At 47.4% G+C, this 16,956-nt stretch overlaps 7 protein-coding genes across 7 annotated transcripts; 2 read left to right on the top strand and 5 right to left on the bottom strand.

Moving 5' to 3' along the window:
• Positions 1-277: 277 nt before the first annotated feature.
• Positions 278-7,478, bottom strand: PtrM4_056190 (uncharacterized protein; the record flags this gene model as incomplete). Its single annotated transcript, XM_066105221.1, has 4 exons — positions 278-875; positions 3,038-3,793; positions 4,040-6,526; positions 6,577-7,478. 4 exons carry the CDS (start codon positions 7,476-7,478, stop codon positions 278-280), a joined length of 4,743 nt encoding a protein of 1,580 aa, XP_065963848.1.
• A 39-nt stretch (positions 7,479-7,517) lies between these two features.
• On the bottom strand, positions 7,518-8,102 carry PtrM4_056180 (uncharacterized protein; the record flags this gene model as incomplete). Its single annotated transcript, XM_066105220.1, has 1 exon — positions 7,518-8,102. One exon carries the CDS (start codon positions 8,100-8,102, stop codon positions 7,518-7,520), a length of 585 nt encoding a protein of 194 aa, XP_065963847.1.
• Positions 8,103-8,309: 207 nt separating this feature from the next.
• PtrM4_056170 (uncharacterized protein) lies at positions 8,310-8,852 on the bottom strand (the record flags this gene model as incomplete). The annotated part of the gene is made up of 1 exon (XM_066105219.1): positions 8,310-8,852. The coding sequence occupies one exon, from the start codon at positions 8,850-8,852 to the stop codon at positions 8,310-8,312; it is 543 nt and encodes a 180-aa protein (XP_065963846.1).
• Positions 8,853-9,051: 199 nt separating this feature from the next.
• Positions 9,052-9,878, bottom strand: PtrM4_056160 (uncharacterized protein; the record flags this gene model as incomplete). The annotated part of the gene is made up of 2 exons (XM_066105218.1): positions 9,052-9,807; positions 9,873-9,878. 2 exons carry the CDS (start codon positions 9,876-9,878, stop codon positions 9,052-9,054), a joined length of 762 nt encoding a protein of 253 aa, XP_065963845.1.
• Positions 9,879-10,426: 548 nt separating this feature from the next.
• On the top strand, positions 10,427-12,714 carry PtrM4_056150 (uncharacterized protein; the record flags this gene model as incomplete). Its single annotated transcript, XM_066105217.1, has 3 exons — positions 10,427-10,573; positions 10,835-12,261; positions 12,336-12,714. The coding sequence occupies 3 exons, from the start codon at positions 10,427-10,429 to the stop codon at positions 12,712-12,714; spliced, it is 1,953 nt and encodes a 650-aa protein (XP_065963844.1).
• Positions 12,715-12,789: 75 nt separating this feature from the next.
• On the top strand, positions 12,790-15,738 carry PtrM4_056140 (uncharacterized protein; the record flags this gene model as incomplete). The annotated part of the gene is made up of 2 exons (XM_066105216.1): positions 12,790-13,740; positions 13,786-15,738. The coding sequence occupies 2 exons, from the start codon at positions 12,790-12,792 to the stop codon at positions 15,736-15,738; spliced, it is 2,904 nt and encodes a 967-aa protein (XP_065963843.1).
• A 13-nt stretch (positions 15,739-15,751) lies between these two features.
• Positions 15,752-16,009, bottom strand: PtrM4_056130 (CDC37-N domain containing protein; the record flags this gene model as incomplete). The annotated part of the gene is made up of 1 exon (XM_066105215.1): positions 15,752-16,009. The coding sequence occupies one exon, from the start codon at positions 16,007-16,009 to the stop codon at positions 15,752-15,754; it is 258 nt and encodes an 85-aa protein (XP_065963842.1).
• Between the last annotated feature and the right edge of the window lie 947 nt (positions 16,010-16,956).

Below are 16,956 nucleotides of genomic sequence, written 5' to 3'. Positions count from 1 at the left end.
TGACGCGCAGTTACTGGCTGCTTTGGTGTGCTTGCAACGGTGGACTCGTGCAGGTTTTATAATACTAAGCACAATAATAGCAGTAAAGCATGATGAGGAGCTTACGGAAGAGTTTGCGATAGGAACGTGGGAAGAGCCGCCTGCAGAATTGTCATAGAAACGTCCCTTCAGAACCTTAAGTCTATCAATATTCAATCAATCAACCAACCAAAAATTGGCTCTTCAGTCTCATCAACTCAAAGAAACAAACTGTAACCCTAAGAAATGAGCTAATCAATCAACATCTACGCCTCAAATGTTGGTTGTTTTGTTTGTTGACTTCTCTGGCAACAAGGCGTTGATAGGTTTTCGTAAGCAAAGGATCAGACACTCCATCGTAGGGTAATAGCCTCGACGTAGAGGAGAGAGGCGTGGAAGGGTATCTTCCATCAGAGCGGATAAGGTCAAACTCAGTGCAGACCTTGTTGATGAACGCATCCTGGACTAGGTAGAGCTGGCGGCTAGCAAGAACGCGCTCAACTCGAATACCAAGGAACCATTTAACGATGCCCATTTGGCGCAGGCTATAGAGCTTGATAAGCTGTCGTTCGAGCTTCTCGAAATCTTCTTGGTAGTCGGAATGATAGAGGATGATGATATCGTCCACGTAGAAGAACAGGATTATCCGATCGTTCATCCAAAGGCATGGGAAGCCTTGAACAGGGTGTAGCCCAAGCTTTCGCAGTGAAGCTTGGAGGTGTAGAGCCCACAAGCGTGGATCTTCCTTCAGGCCATACAGGGTGCGCAGAAGTCGAAGAATCTGGCCGTATCTATCCTGGAATCCAAAAATCAACGAGGCATTCCAAAAAGCTGGCATTGCAGGACCTGTTATCCAACTAGCAGCTCTTAGTAAGAGAAACAATCTCATACTTACTACTACAAGCGGATACTCTGGAGAATTCCTTCTCCAACAATCCAATATCTGGATGGACCTCTTTAACATCAAACACGCTCAACCACTAGAATTTTGGACAAAAGTCATAGTCCACAACGTCCCTACAACCTTTGAAGGAGCAGACACGCTAGAAATCCTTCAAACTGAAATCCCTACATACAACAAAGGACTACAAATAGTTGGTAACTCCTACTGGCTTACAAAAGACTGGAAGAACAAGCAAAACAGCTCTATTGTTATTGCTTTTAAAACAGAAGCTGAAGCAAAGAAACTAGGAGCGAGTATCATCATCCTTGGAGAGAGCCTCCGTACTGAAAAGTATAGAAGTATTCCAGCTACTACCCAATGCGACAACTGCCAAGGCTTTGGCCATACAAAGCTGAAATGCCGAAACCAAACAGCATGCCAGCTATGTGCGGAGACCCACCCTACATCGCAGCATAAATGCTCCACCTGCACGACAAGTGGGAAACCTTGTATCCATACACTCCCAAAATGCTCAAACTGCAAAGAACCTCACTTTGCTAATAGCAGAGACTGTGAAGTCCTCGCAGCTATAACAAACAAGGAGAACCAATACACAACAGAATGTTAGACAGCATTAAGATCCTCCAAGTGAATCTTAACAAGAGTATCCAGGCTACTGTCACGGTAACCACCGTGGTCCCCTTGACACTCCTGCCTCTGACCCATGCGCTCCTGCTCTTAACCCGTACGCTCCTATCGCAACAGCGCAATGTGCTATCCTCGACAATATGCTACTGCCCCGACATCTGTATGACGTCACACAAGCTTCCTTCCGCTATATATCTTTCTCTGGCGAAACTCTCCACTTCTTTTCTTCACGCAACGTCTTGTATTTACACTTGAGTACTGTACGTAGCACACAAATCAAACTTCTTCATAAGTTCTGAGATTACTGCTCGTTGCCTCTCGTGACAGCTACAGAGTCTACTCTTCAACTAGCTGTCGAACTAAACGTGGATATAATTGCAGTCCAAGAGCCTTGACTCACACCAACAAGAAACAACGACTACGCCGATACTAGGTCCACTAGCCATGCAGCACACCCCCAAACTCTCCCACAATCAGAACCAAACCTACGTCCAAGAGTGTTATTCTATATTTCTAGAATGCTATTAGCAGAAACCTATCTACTAGAAGGATTTACATCTGACCCAGACGCTATAGCACTAGTAGTACAGAAAGGGAACTTCAAGATAAATATCTTCGACCTATACAACCAGAAAGGCATAGGAGATATTAAGACTATTCCAAGAGTTCTTCTAAATAGCAGACTACCAGAATCATCTATTCTACTCCTAGACGCAAATGAGCACCATCCTTGGTGGGATCCATTATGCGCGACAACAAGTCCAGGAGCATGTGAAGGTCGTCCGAAGATGATCTTGGGTTGGTTCTCGGGGATTGAGTGATGCGATGGACACGAGGGTGTATAGCACGATTGGTAGATCGATGTAATATACAGGGGGTTTGAGAATCAAGTACTAATCCTTAGATTTCGAAGTTGAACACAATGAGCTATAGGAGCTCATTGCCTAATGCTATATACCTATGGTGCTCGCTGTCCTCGCTCAGAGGAGTCCGAGGATTCCTCGGTGGCGTATGTACGAGGAGTGTGCCAAGACCTTTCCTCGTGCATGCCAAGCCGAGGAGGTCACGTGATTAAGTTCCCGTGTCACATATGGAGGGGTCAGCTATCCCGCCGACGCTCCTTAACTTAACCGCCGTGCCCCTTCCCACAGGTTCGTAACATAGTCAGCGCGCACAATCCACCGCGACCGAACTGATCGAACAGCGTTGGATCACAACAACACAACACGACATCAGACCCGAACAATTGTCAGATTGAGGCGAGGTTTTGCTTCATGATCGAGCCGATGGTGGTTGGGGAAGGACATGAGACCCCCAAACCAGGGCTAGCGCCGGGACTTAGCACTGCCAAGCCCGAGGCGAGGCCACCTCCCACAGACAGAGCCGTAGACAGAGACAGACAATAGACACCTCGATCCGATAAAAATCTGACAAGTGTAGATAAGAAAGAAGATTGGTGATACCGGGCTTCCTTGTGGGACCCCTGACATAATTTGACTAAATTCTTCAATCTTGTTGTCAAATGAGAGCCTTAGCGTTCTTTCAGAAAGGAATGCTTTTGCCCAACAGATAAGGCTGATTGGTAGGCCTAGTTTCTTTAGTCGTTCTAGAAACTGGTTGTGTATGACGTGGTCAAACGCGCCTTTAACGTCAACAAACACTGTAGAAGTGATTTGGCCTTGTTGTTTCTTGTGTTGGATCTGGTCTACTAGTAAAAAAGCAGCGTCTATTGCAGACTTCTTGTTTCTACCTCCTATTTGCGAGCTGTGTAGGAGGTCTGTAGTTTCTGCTAGACTGCTTAGTCTCTTGGCAATTATTCTCTCTAGGATCTTCCCTAAGCTGTTTAAGAGAGTGATTACTCTGTAGGCTTTAGGGATTGAGTAGTCTGGTTTAGACGGTTTCTTGAGAATCGCTCCTGTAGCTGCCTTCCAGCACCGTGGGTGGTATCCGTAGTTGAATAAAATTGAGTAAGCCTTGAAGAGTATCTCTGGATTAAACTTGAAAGCGGCAGTTATGATATCCTGAGTAATAGCATCTGGGCCTGGTGTACTACTTTTAATCTTGCTAGAACATACCTGTTCTAGTTCGGTTATAGATAGCATTGGCCAGTTCCAGTTGCTCTCCTTGTAATTGGCAAAGCTTGGCGGGTTCGAGATAGGTGGTGGTGGGAATAGCGCTTTTCTGAAGGCTTTGCACTTCCCTTTAAATGTAGTCTCTAGTCTCTCTCCTTGGATAGGTGGAATTCTTTCAACTTTGTGGTCTATTGTTGTCAGATATAATGAGATATTGCACAAAAGTGATGGATGTTGATGATTGTCTGTATTGTGTTCTGTCTATCGTGTGTCCGCGCTTGTGGCCCTCTTGAGGGGCGCACTGACCCTCTCTACGCTGATTGGTTGCTGCCAACGTCGAGTAACCCTGCTATCTGACACACCCCCTCAGCTTGGAAGCCCTGATTGCAAGCTGCATAAACTGGTTAATCGATCCTACATATAGAGGCCTTCCAGATGCTCCTGCAACTTCTCAAGCTCAGCTTCTTTCAACGGGGATTCTTTGCGTTTAACAAGTCCCAACTGATCAAGGAAACTGGCCCATTTATTGGCTGGCAGTGACTTGGTGAATCCGTCTGCGATCATGTTGTCAGACGGAACATATTCTACCTTGATCGTCTTTCGGGTAACTTCTTGTCGTAGCCAATGATTGTGTATGTCAACGTGCCGAAGCTTTGTTTGCAATTTGGCAACGTCTTCATTTACTAGACGGATTGTCTGGGTATTGTCGCACTTGATTGTGATAATTGGATTGCTTAGGTTTACCTGAAGCTCCTTCAATAACCGCGACGTAAAGATTGCCTCCTTAGCAACTTGTGATAGGGCAAGCAGCTCTGCTTCTGTTGTTGATGTTGTCACAGTATCTTGCTTACTTGCTCTCCAAGCGATGAGTCCTCCGAACAGCTTAATTGCGTATCCTTGCGAGCTTTTCCTGTCTAGTGTGTTGTCTGCAAATGATGCGTCACTTGCTACCTCAAGGCCATCGCCTCTACCGAGTTCGAGGGCTAGGGATTCTGTTTTCTTGAGGTACAGGAGCACACGGTCTGCAGCGTCCTGGTGTTCTGTACTTGGATTGACTAGGAAGCGAGCAAGTCGTGATGTTGCAAAGGCTATGTCGGGTCTTGTTGTGACTGCAGCGAATAGAAGCGAGCCAATCTTGCGCTGGTAGCGGTTGATCTCGGACGGCTCTGCTAGGTCACTCCTGGGTCTGAGTTCCATGCCTGACATCGGCGTGTCATGTCTGATGTCTTGTCGGCTTGCTAGTTGGCTGATTTTGTCTGCGTATGCGGCTTGAGATAGCTGTATGGTCTTCTGCTTGCGATCACGAATGACCTCTACGCCGAGAAACCACTGTAAGTTGTCTCCTCCCGTACAAGCGTATTTTTCTTGGATCTGGTTGATGGCCTTCATTGCCTCTGATTCTTGCTTTGAATGGTACGCAACGATGATGTCGTCCACATAGAAGAAGATGATAACTCCGTCTTTGATCATGCAGCATGGCTCCTGTGGTATTTGTTGAAACCCTATCGAAGCAAGAGTTGCAGTGAATTCTTTCTGCCACAGTAATGGTGAGATCCGGAGCCCATATAGTGCCTTTTGCACTTTAAGTAGAGTGCCAGGCTTCTGATATCCTTTTGGCATCCTCATGTATATTTCTCTGTCGATTGTAGCATGCACAAAAGCATTAGTGACGTCGTATTGCTTTAGCTCAAGATCGTATTTGGCGGCGATTGCCATGAGCATTCTGAATGAGCGTCCTGCCAATGTTGCTGCGTATGTGTCTTGGGAGGTGATGTTGCGTTGTTGGTCTCCCCTTACCACCAATCTTGCCTTGCATTTGATGAGGCGGTGATGCTTGTCGAGTTTGTAGGTGTATACCCACATACAGTCTAGGATCTGGTGCCCTGCTCGTTTGACTGGTGATGCTTGGACCTCAGTCCATGACTTCATTTGTTGGTGACTCCGAAGGTGTGTCTTTTCTGCTTCCTTGAACATGTCGTATAGTGGATGGTCTTCCAGCTTTGAGTATGCTGTTGGGAGTGGCGGTAGCTGGTTACGATAGGGCTTGATTCCCTTAGATAGCAGTCTCTTCACCTGAGCCTTGTCGATTGGCTTTCCTTCGTGTTGACCAATGTGTCCTGATTCGGTGCCGGCCATGAATGCGGCTGCCCATGGACTGGTCATTGATGTTGATTGGTTGGACATGTTCGTCATATCCTCGTTGTTCACCTCTCCTTGAACTAGCAAGGCCACAGGTGGAGGAGTTGGTGGCGGGGTTAGATATGCCTCTACCACCTTCCTTCCTTGGTGGTATCTGGTTTTCTGAGTGCGCGGGCTCTCTTCCTGCGTCGTATCGTCCTCGTAGAACGTCTCGGTTTCTGGTTGTTGGCTCTGAGTACCTGGGAGTTCGACTGTTCTCACCCAAGTTGCGATTTCCTCTAGGGTGTTGTGCATGAGATTGTCCATCAGGTCCTCAGTCTTGCCATTGAAGATTGTTTCTTCGTTAAACACTACGTCGCGAGTGCTGATTACCTTTGCCATGGATGGGATCCAGATGCGGTAGATGTTTGTTGACTGATATCCCACAAGATACCCAATCCAGGCTTTTGGGTCCAGCCGTTGCAGCCTTGACTTTCCTTGGTGGGTATCGTCTGTCATTGCAAAGGCTTTGCACCCATATGCTCTTAGATGAGCTTGGTTTGGTCTTCGGGGTCCGGTGACTATGCCATTTGTGGCAGCTGCGCGCGTGAAGAATATTTCGTAAGGCGATTTCCACTTGTTTGGATAATTTGGCGTTCGATTGTATAGGTATACCGCCGCTCTGGTTATCTCTGGCCAGAGTTCCCATGGAAGATTCGCATCTAGTCGAATTGCGCGTGCCTTTTCTTTTATCACACCCCTGAGCGTTCGGCTCCTCCGTTCTGCGCTTGTGTGTCTGGAGCGGAAGGCTCGAGTCTGATTGATAGGGACGTGCACCATTTCTCGACTTCTTGCTTAACTGTGATGATCTCGTTGTCTGTTTCAATGACCTTGACCGTAATGTTGAACTGTTTCTTCATAAATTGGATAAAGAGGGCTAATAGGCGAATAATAGAGCGTGCTGGCCTATTGTCTTTGAAGTAGAAATCCCAAACGTATCGGGAGTTTCGGCAAGTTATTAGCATCTGACTCTTTTCCTTAGTGAAGCTGTCTGCCTCGTACTCATAGAAGTCGATTGCAATTCTTTCTCCAGGACCTTCATCATTTAGTCTTAGCGCCCTTCTTATTTGGCGCTTCGACTTTGATCTGCCGCAAGCGTCACATTGTACTGTGGTGATTCCTTTGATCCTCACCCCCTCAGATTGCTGTATGAGGTGTTCAATAGCGGATGGCCCTGGATGTCCTAGTCGTTTATGCCATAGCATAGCTGTCGCCCTTTGTGGTGATCGCTTGGTTCGATTCATACGCACATGGAAGGCTGAGTCGAATAGAGTGGTGTCTTCGATAATCCATTGCCCATGGCGTTCCGATAGGATAGCAATGATTGTTCCATCCCATCGTCGCAGGCTTGTTGGATCTTCCCGATTGTCCCACCATATTCCTTGTCGTCGGAGTAGCCTGAATGATACTAGGCTGCAGAGGAAGTCTGGACACCACGCAACGTTGACTATGTGCAGGGCTTGTTTGTCCTGAGATCCCTCTGTTGTCAATGTGACAGCTCCGTATCCTCGTATCCAGACTTTGGAACTGCCGGCCCAGATGTAGTCCCCTGGCGTCGACGGGCGTACGTCTTCAATTCTTGAGAGGTCGTTGCAGATGTGCGTAGTCGAGCCGGAATCCAGGATGAAGGCATCCTTTAATGGATATCCTTGTTGGCTTGCGCTGAATGCCGCTTTCATCGTGCCCTCATCAATTCTTGAGATTTCGCGTCCATCTAGTCATTCAATGACTGCGTCCGGTGTTTGTGATGTCTTGATATGAGGTGTAATCGATCGTGACGTTGTCGAGAATCGAGGTCGTTTAGTCTCTAGGGACATTTCCTGCATCGTTCTCTGTAAGTTGGTGTCATTTTCAAGTTTGTACTGTACTAATCTTGCGATGCCTCGATTTGGCTTGAACCATTCAGGTGCCTTGGCTTTGTTCACATAGTAGCAGTCAGATATCTCATGACGCTGTTCACAGGCAGGACATATGTCTCCAGCTTTCGCTGAATTCCTCTCCGGGATCTGCTTGGTTCTGGTACTTTGACCATCCATCTTGCGTTTGTTTGATTGCCTAGGGTTTCCCCGGCCTTGGTTGGATGGCGCTCTTAATTCCACACTAGAGGCGTCCCTCAGTGTGTCCGAGTCGGGTTCACCGCTCGCCGCGTATGAGTCTCCTACCGCGAAGGCGCTCTTTGGCTTCCCTCTTGATGGATAATGAAGACTCATATATTCACGGAAGAGTTTCATCATCCTTTTCCTATTCATGGCTTTCTTATCGTACCCTGGCCCTTGGAACCCTGCGGTCCAGGTTGATGCCATTTTAGATACGGAGCCTAGGAAGTCGTCTATTACGGCTTGTGTTTGCATAGCCTCGGCCACCTCAAGGGTTTCAGCTCGAGTTGCAGCCTGATCGTATTCATTTAGTCACGTCTCCCAGTTTGTGGTTGAACGCATTGGCTTGAGTGCGGCTTGGTATCTCTCTCGTGCTCGCGCTCTCTCCTCGTCTTCATCCACTCCAACTGTGTCTTAGAGGGCGGTTATCCAGTCGCGCAGCGTGCCGTTCTCGGTGCAGCAGCTAAGTTGTAAATGGGGTGTTACGGTTGTAAGGATGTGTTCGACCATCTTTGAGATTTTGTTGCTTTCTTCTTGATAGTCCCTCTCCCGTATTTTGTATAACTCAAGGCGCAGCTTATAGTCGTCGCGATCCTCCTTATACGCTTCTTGTCCTTTCTCTAAGAGTTCTGACACTCGCGTTGGTATAGTGGGGATTCGTGAGGTTGTTGTCGACATTTCTGTAGTGTCTTGTGCTGATCCTCGCGTGTTGCCTCTAGCGTTTCGGGTGGTATGCGATAAGGCAGCTGAGGGGCTACTTGACGGTTCATACTGCGAAATGTCTGGGGGTAGCGGAGCCTCCGGTTGGATGCGCTGGAGTCGCACTCCTTCGGGGTCCAACAGTGGCCAAATGCCTTGCGACTGGCATTTCAGCTTAAGTTGGCGGTACCAAGGGATCCAGTTGCTTGAGTCGGTGAGGATGACCGTCGCGTCCCGTTGGGTCTGGATTGTTGCCATTTTCGTGGTTTTATCGCTCGTTATTGAGGCAGTGAGACTCTTAATTGTCAGATATAATGAGATATTGCACAAAAGTGATGGATGTTGATGATTGTCTGTATTGTGTTCTGTCTATCGTGTGTCCGCGCTTGTGGCCCTCTTGAGGGGCGCACTGACCCTCTCTACGCTGATTGGTTGCTGCCAACGTCGAGTAACCCTGCTATCTGACAATTGTATATGCCATAGCTTTATAGATAGACTGTGGGGTTTCTTGTTCTAGAAAGCTGTTCCAGTGTTTCTTTTTAGCCTCTTTGATTGCTCTTGCGTAGGTGTTCCGTGCTGTTAGAAAGTCTTTCTTGAATAAGAATGATTCCTGGATAGACGACTGTTGTAGCTGTTGGGTAAAGGCTCTTTGGCAGTAGGTGAGCTCTCTTCTTAGCTTAGTAAGCTCCTGGTTCCACCAGGGTTTTAGATTAGGACCTATTTTGACTTTTGGGATTGCTTTGTCGGCTGCTATCTGGATAACTTGGGTAATTGCTTGCCCGATTTCCTCTAGTTTGCTTTTTAGCTCCTGGTCCTCTTCTAGAATTAGATTTTTGCTATCTTGTTTTCTAGGATGGTTTATCTCGCCTATGTCCTGCAGCGTGATGTTGTTTTGGATAGCCTCGCTTAGGGCTAGTTGAAATAGTGGCCAATCCGCCTTTTTGACATTGAACTTGCGTTGGTTTATTGGATTGTCTACTAGGTTATTGTTTGTTTGGACTGAGAAAAGTAGACCGTAATGATCCGATCCGGTTTCTGTGGTAACTTGCCAATCAATAGCTTTATCAGCTAGATCTGGAGTAGCAAGCGATAGATCTAGAACTGTTTCTCTTGATAGGTGTGGTCTAAAGAAAGTTCCAGTACCTGGCGTGTTTAGAAGACTTAGATTTTGAGCTTCTATCCATTCTACAAATGGTAGTGCTCTGTTACGAACCTGTGGGAAGGGGCACGGCGGTTAAGTTAAGGAGCGTCGGCGGGATAGCTGTGTCAGATATTCACTCTCATCTGGAATACTGATGAAATAGGTAATAATGGTGATGATATTGATGATTGATTGTGTGTTGGTTCTGTCTACGGTTGTGGGCACACCTGGGGGGTGCCAAGCCTTCCTGTGATCCGATTGGCTCTCTCAGATGCCGGGTCGCGCTAGTCTAACCCAGCGTCTGTACGCTCTCATCTTCAACAGTGCTATTATCTGACAAGCTGACCCCTCCATATGTGACACGGGAACTTAATCACGTGACCTCCTCGGCTTGGCATGCACGAGGAAAGGTCTTGGCACACTCCTCGTACATACGCCACCGAGGAATCCTCGGACTCCTCTGAGCGAGGACAGCGAGCACCATAGGTATATAGCATTAGGCAATGAGCTCCTATAGCTCATTGTGTTCAACTTCGAAATCTAAGGATTAGTACTTGATTCTCAAACCCCCTGTATATTACATCGATCTACCAATCGTGCTATACACCCTCGTGTCCATCGCATCACTCAATCCCCGAGAACCAACCCAAGATCATCTTCGGACGACCTTCACACTTTGAACACCCTCAAGATGAGTGACACCCCGATGAACACACCTAACGAAACTTCGTCAAGCCGCACCAAGGTGGCCAGACCCGATCTATTTCACGGCGATCGACACAAGCTCGAAGACTGGATTCTCCAGTTCGATCTCTTCTTCAGGTTTGAAGATGAGAAGGTCGACCCTACTGATCGTGGACTGCTCATGGCAAGTTACATGCGAGGAACTGCCGCCACCTGGATCAAGCCTTATCTCAACAAATACATGGACGACAACGATGACGACGACGACATTGAACGAATGTTTGAAGACCACCCAACCTTCAAAGACAAGCTTAGACAGCAATTCGGAGTCATCAACGAAGAATCCAAGGCAGATCCTGCAATCCAACAGCTCAAACAAACCCAATTAGTCGCCGACTACGCCAGTATCTTCTAGGGACACGCCCTGAAGACCGACTGGGACGACAAGGCATTAAGGGTTATGTACCGACAAGGACTTAAGGAAAGAGTCAAAGAAGAGCTTATGCGAAGCGGCGTGGCAATCAACAACCTACAGGATCTCATCCGAGAATCAATTCGTATCGACAATGCACTCTACGAATTGCAGCAGGAAATCCAACCGGTTAGAGCTAACCAGTCAGTGCAACGCATAAAGGGACGATTCTTTAAGAAGAAACCAGGATATCGGACGACACCCGGAGGTATTGTACCCTCCGCCGGTAACAACTGGCACGACCCTGATGCAATGCAAATGGACAACATCAACAAAGGCAAGAGTTTCGGAAGGAATGACAAGAAGAAGCCATATAACAAGAAAGAGATCACTTGTTATAATTGTGACAAGAAAGGTCACATGGCTAGGGACTGCCACAGCAAGAATAAAGTGGTTAGACAACTCAACGTTATCCACAAAGCAGTACCCACTAAGCGACACGAAACATGGAATGTCATATCCAAACCAACTATCGAAATCAACACGCAGGAAAGCGTTTTGGGATTAGACAACCTTACACTCGTGGAATCAGACTCAGAAGAAGAACAGCCCTCTTCGGAGTACGACATGCTCGAAGATGAGTCTAAGGACTTAGAGGCTACGGAAATCGACCAGACCAAATTCGGCAAGATGGCCATGTTTGAAGAAATCAACAGGCCACCCACACCTTATATACAGGAAGAAGAGTTCTACAAGCTCGCAGGACAAATCAACCAGCTACTACGACACCTCAACAAGGCTAATATCGAGTACGCCTGCGAGGAACCCAACATTATGGCTGCTATGCGACAAGACTTCTACCGATTGTCACTAGAGGTACAACAAAACAAGGAAAACGTTCTAACCGAAATATTGGAGTTCCTACCAACAACATGGGAACTAAACTGGATCGAAGACGCAATCCGATCATGGAAAGAACCAACGTTGCCAATCTCAGAAGAAGAAAAGCAAGAGATCTACGATGAACTCTGCCAGGCAAACAATGATGGGAAATTACCCCAGCAGGGCCACAAGAGGAAGGCCAAGGACATCAATAGGTCAAAGGAATATGACTACTGGATGGACCCTAGGAACCCAGAACATGAGAAGTTATCATGGGTTACATGCATTCACGACCATTGCAGAGTACACTACTCGGATAAGTCCGGATCAGGATGGTTCCCGGGAGAAACCAAACGATCGTACCGCTGCAAGTGGCAATTCTTCGACTGCAAAAACGACCTATGCCTAATACATTTATGGGACAAAAGGGAAAAGACATACTTCCCAGGTCACGACAACCCCGAAGAAATTGGTCAGATGCAAACAGTATGGCTAAAAGAATACGATGAAGGAGACGCTTGGGAATGTCAACAACCCAACTGGCAAACGTGCCTTAGCAAAGAATGCGACCTTCATGCGATAGCCAAAGGATTCCATGGATTTGGAAATCAGGCTTTTTTAGGCCAATGCCCGGCCCAGAACGGCCCGGCAAGGAGATTAACTCAGTAAACTCCTTAGACCTCATCAAGCTCCAGGTGAAGCTTGAAGGGAGGTGGATGAAGGCATTAGTAGATTCGGGATCACAAGCCAACTACGTTTCAGCGCACGCAGCGTCTTCAGCCGGACTGAAGCCACTACGGAAACAAGAAGCTTACCCACTACATGTGGCCAACGGAGAGCCAATGCCAGGTGAACAAGAGATCACCCACGAGGTCAGACAAGTGACGCTCAACATCCAAGGACACCAAGAGAAGATAGACCTAGATGTCTTCGGACTAGCTACCCACGACATCATATTAGGACTTCCATGGTTACGAGAACACAACCCACGGATCGACTAGAAGTCGAAGACGTTCTCATTCGAGTGCTGTGGAACGGACGCAACCACAAGCCAGCCTACGCATTGTCAGAGTACGATGGTAGATGAGAGGAAACTGAATAACATCGCAAAGAAAAAGCGAGCCTCGACAAAGGACGGCCTTAAGAAACAAGGGTCCGACTCAGCAGACGCCGGAACGGAGCCACCGGGTCGACAGACTAGAGTTTTAGAGAAACGCGCAACTCCTAAGATCCCCGCAGAATACAAAGAATTCGAACATCTATTCCAGGAAGTGGCAGATAAACAAGCATTGCCAAAGCACCAACCCTGGGACCACAAGATTGTCTTACAGGAAGGAAAGAAACCGACTTTCGGCCCAATATACGGACTATCGGAAAAAGAATTGAGCACGTTACGCGACTACATCAAGACAAGTCTAGCAAAGAAATATATCCGACCATCGCAGTCACCAGCAGGATATCCAATCATGTTTGTCCCGAAGAAAGACGGAAAACTACGACTATGTGTAGACTATCGCAAACTCAACGACATCACAATCAAGAATCGATACCCCTTACCGAACATTACAGAACTACGGGATCGATTATCTCGCGCAAAGATCTTTACAGCATTAGATCTTCGAGATGGATACCACCTGATTCGCATAGCGAAAGGTGAGGAGTGGAAAACGGCGTTCCGATCAAGATACGGACACTACGAATACACAGTTATGCCGTTCGGGCTCACGAATGCCCTAGCCACATTTCAGGAACTCATCAACAACGTGTTGAGAGCACATCTAGACATATTTGTCATAGCTTACCTAGACGACATTCTCGTCTACTCCGAGACTTTAGAGGACCATGTTGAACATGTCAAGACGGTACTAAGGGCCCTTGAGCAGTTCAACCTCCGACTCAAACCAGAGAAGTGTGAATTTCACAAGACTAAGGTCAACTTCTTAGGCTATGTAGTAGGAGCGGACGGAGTACAAATGAGCGAAGAAAAGATTCAGGTTATCAAGGATTGGCCAACACCGACAACAGTTGTATAGATACAGTCCTTCTTAGGATTCTTGAACTTCAACCGACAGTTCATCAAGGACTTCTCAGACATCGCCATTCCTTTGACAAAACTCACAAGAAAGGACGTACTCTTTAAGTGGAGCAAGGAAGCAGAGAACGCATTCCAAACGCTTAAGAAAGCAAGCACAGAACCACCATGTTTTCGAATATTCCAAGCAGGACACCCATTACGCTTTGAGACCGACGCATCGGATCTCGCGCTAGGCGGATGCGCAAGTCAATTGCACGAAGGCAAATGGCACCCCATCGCCTACTACTCTCGCAAATTCTCAGGACCAGAAGAACGATACGACGTTCACGACAAGGAGCTACTAGCTATTGTCGCATGCTTACAACACTGGAGAGTATACGCAGAAAGCTGCTCGGAACTTACGATATACACAGATCACAAAAATCTAGTGAACTTTACGACTACCAAAGTACTCAACCGCAGACAAGTAAGATGGTCAGAACTACTAGGACAATACAAGTTCAAGATTGTGTACACACCAGGAAAAGAGAACGGTAGAGCAGACGCTCTCAGCCGTAGACCAGATATCGCAGGCACCAAGGAAGTCATCGACACCGCGATACTCAGGGTTAACAAAGACGGATCGCTAGGACCAGCAAAAACGCTGAACGCCATCCTCCACATCGGAAACAATGTACCGGAAGAATTGCAGGAAGCAATTATTCAGCAACACCACGACGACCCTGTACACGGTCACCCGGGCATTACCAGAACAATGGAACTCATCAGACGCAACTACGAGTTCCCAGGAATGAAGGAAAAGGTTACCTCATTTATCGCAAAATGTGCAGACTGTCAGAAGAACAAACACGACACGCACGCACCTTACGGCGAGATGCAAGCATTAGAGCTACCCACAGAACCTTGGGCAGACATCTCTATGGACTTTGTCACAGGTTTACCAGTCTCAAGAGACCCAGCGACAAACATAGGATACAACGCAATACTCGTTGTAATCGACCGATTCACTAAACAAGCAGAGTACATCCCGTTCAGAAACGATTTCACGGCAGTACATCTGGCTCACATCATCAACGATCGAATCATCAGACATCACGGCATACCAAAGTCAATCATAAGCGACAGAGACAAGCTCTTCACTTCAAACTTTTGGGCGACACTTTTGGCCGCGATTGGTACAAAACGCAAGCTATCGACAGCGTTTCATCCGCAGACGGACGGACAGACAGAAAGAACGAACAGAACCATGAAAGCATATCTCAGGATATACGTCAATCATCAGCAAACCAACTGGGTTTCGCTTCTGCCTATGGCACAAATGGCATACAATAACAAGCTTTCAGAGTCTACAGGACAGACTCCGTTCTATGCAAACCACGGGAGACACCCAAATCTCTTTACACGCACACTTCCAAGTCAGAAAACGAAAGCAGCTATCGCCACAGCCGAGGAGCTGAAGGCAGTACATGAGTTGCTACAGAGCAAACTCGAGATGGCACAACGCCAAAGCATTTTACATGTCAACAAAAAACGAAAAATGGCACCTCAGCTAAAGAGGGGGGATAAAGTTTATCTACGCACGAAGAATCTTCGCACGAAACGACCAAGCAAAGGACTCGACAACGTCAAAGTCGGACCATTTTTGATTCTTAACCGGAAAGGACCAGTCACATACACACTTGACCTTCCACCAGACGCTAGAATACATCCCAGGTTCCATGTAAGCCTCTTAGAACCAGCACACCCAGATACGCCATTACAAAAAACCTTCCACTACGAAACGGAAGAAGAAAACGAATTTGAAGTCGAGAACATTGTCACACACAGAGTTGTGTACAACGGCACCGAATATCTAGTTAAATGTTTAGGATACCTAGACAGCGAGAACACTTGGGAACCGGACACAAACCTTACGAACTGCCGCCAGCTACTTGCGCAGTACCGCCGTAATCAAGACCGGCGAACTCGGAATCATCCCCAGAGAAAGTAGGCATGAAGACGCCCTAATCCAATGCCAAAGTACCAGGCATAAGACCGTCTTCTAGATGCGCTACCTCTCGATTCAACGCCTCGACCGCTTCCAACGCCTTGATATCCTCAACAAACTTTCCCGACTCATCAACCCACTCTTGCTCACGACGCTTTAACTGCTTACGCTGCTTACGAAGACGATCCTTCTTCGCACGCGCAGCCATCAAAGCATCTAATGCCGCAGACTCTGCAGCATCCGCTTCGGCCTCTTGTTGTTCAAGACGCGCCATCTCCTTGTCCAACTTTTCAAAGTTCGGGACAGGAACTTCCACAGGAACGCACGACTTCACACCGTTGCGATAACAATTTCCACATTCTTTCTTTAACGACGACATCCGACACTCGAGCCCCCGCTTCGCATAATATTGACAAGACACCATCGCGATTGTACCGACTAGGTTGATTCGGTCACCAAGGGTATGACGATGGGCGGTACTTCTGGAAACCATGACACGTCAGCTCATAAGGACATGAGATTAGGAGAGGGAGGATAGTGTTACGAACCTAAGGAGAGGACACAGTGCAAGATATGAAGGGCAGAAGGATGGAGACCTTGTCGGAACCCCTTCTCAGACAAAGGCGTACAAAGGTGTACAAGGACCAATGACGTAAGCCTGCCCCGCATCCCACAAAGCTTGGCGGAACGCCACCATGGGACATGTCACGTGTGTCCCAAGGAATCCCACGATGTACCACGAGGTCCCACGCATGGGACAGTGTAGGACAACGTAGGACGTATAGGACATAGGACATTCATTAGTATATAACAATAGGCAATGAGCCCTTACGGTTCATTGTGTTCAACTTCGAAATCTAAGGATTAGTACTTGATTCTCAACTCCCCGTATATTACATCGATCTACCAATCGTGCTATACAACCTCGTGTCCATCGCATCACTCCATCCCCGAGAACCAACCCAAGATCATCTTCGGACGACCTTCACATTCAACTGATCCTGTCAGATATGAGGTAGATTTTGGGTGGAAGGCAACGGAGTTGGAGATCATCACGTTACGTAGACCCCCTAGTCCCAAGAGGGACTAGGACAGGGCGACCTTCCGTCTCATCCCTCACGAGACTGCACCACACACCACAATACACACGTTCAACCACAATTATTATGATTCCCATCAGAACCCTGTTATCTGACAGATCCACAGAATCCACAGCTCCGA

The sequence above is a fragment of the Pyrenophora tritici-repentis genome, chromosome 2, assembly GCF_003171515.1.
Source record: "Pyrenophora tritici-repentis strain M4 chromosome 2, whole genome shotgun sequence".
Taxonomy (NCBI): Eukaryota; Fungi; Ascomycota; class Dothideomycetes; order Pleosporales; family Pleosporaceae; genus Pyrenophora; species Pyrenophora tritici-repentis.
This window is presented reverse-complemented; position numbering and strand designations above follow the sequence as displayed.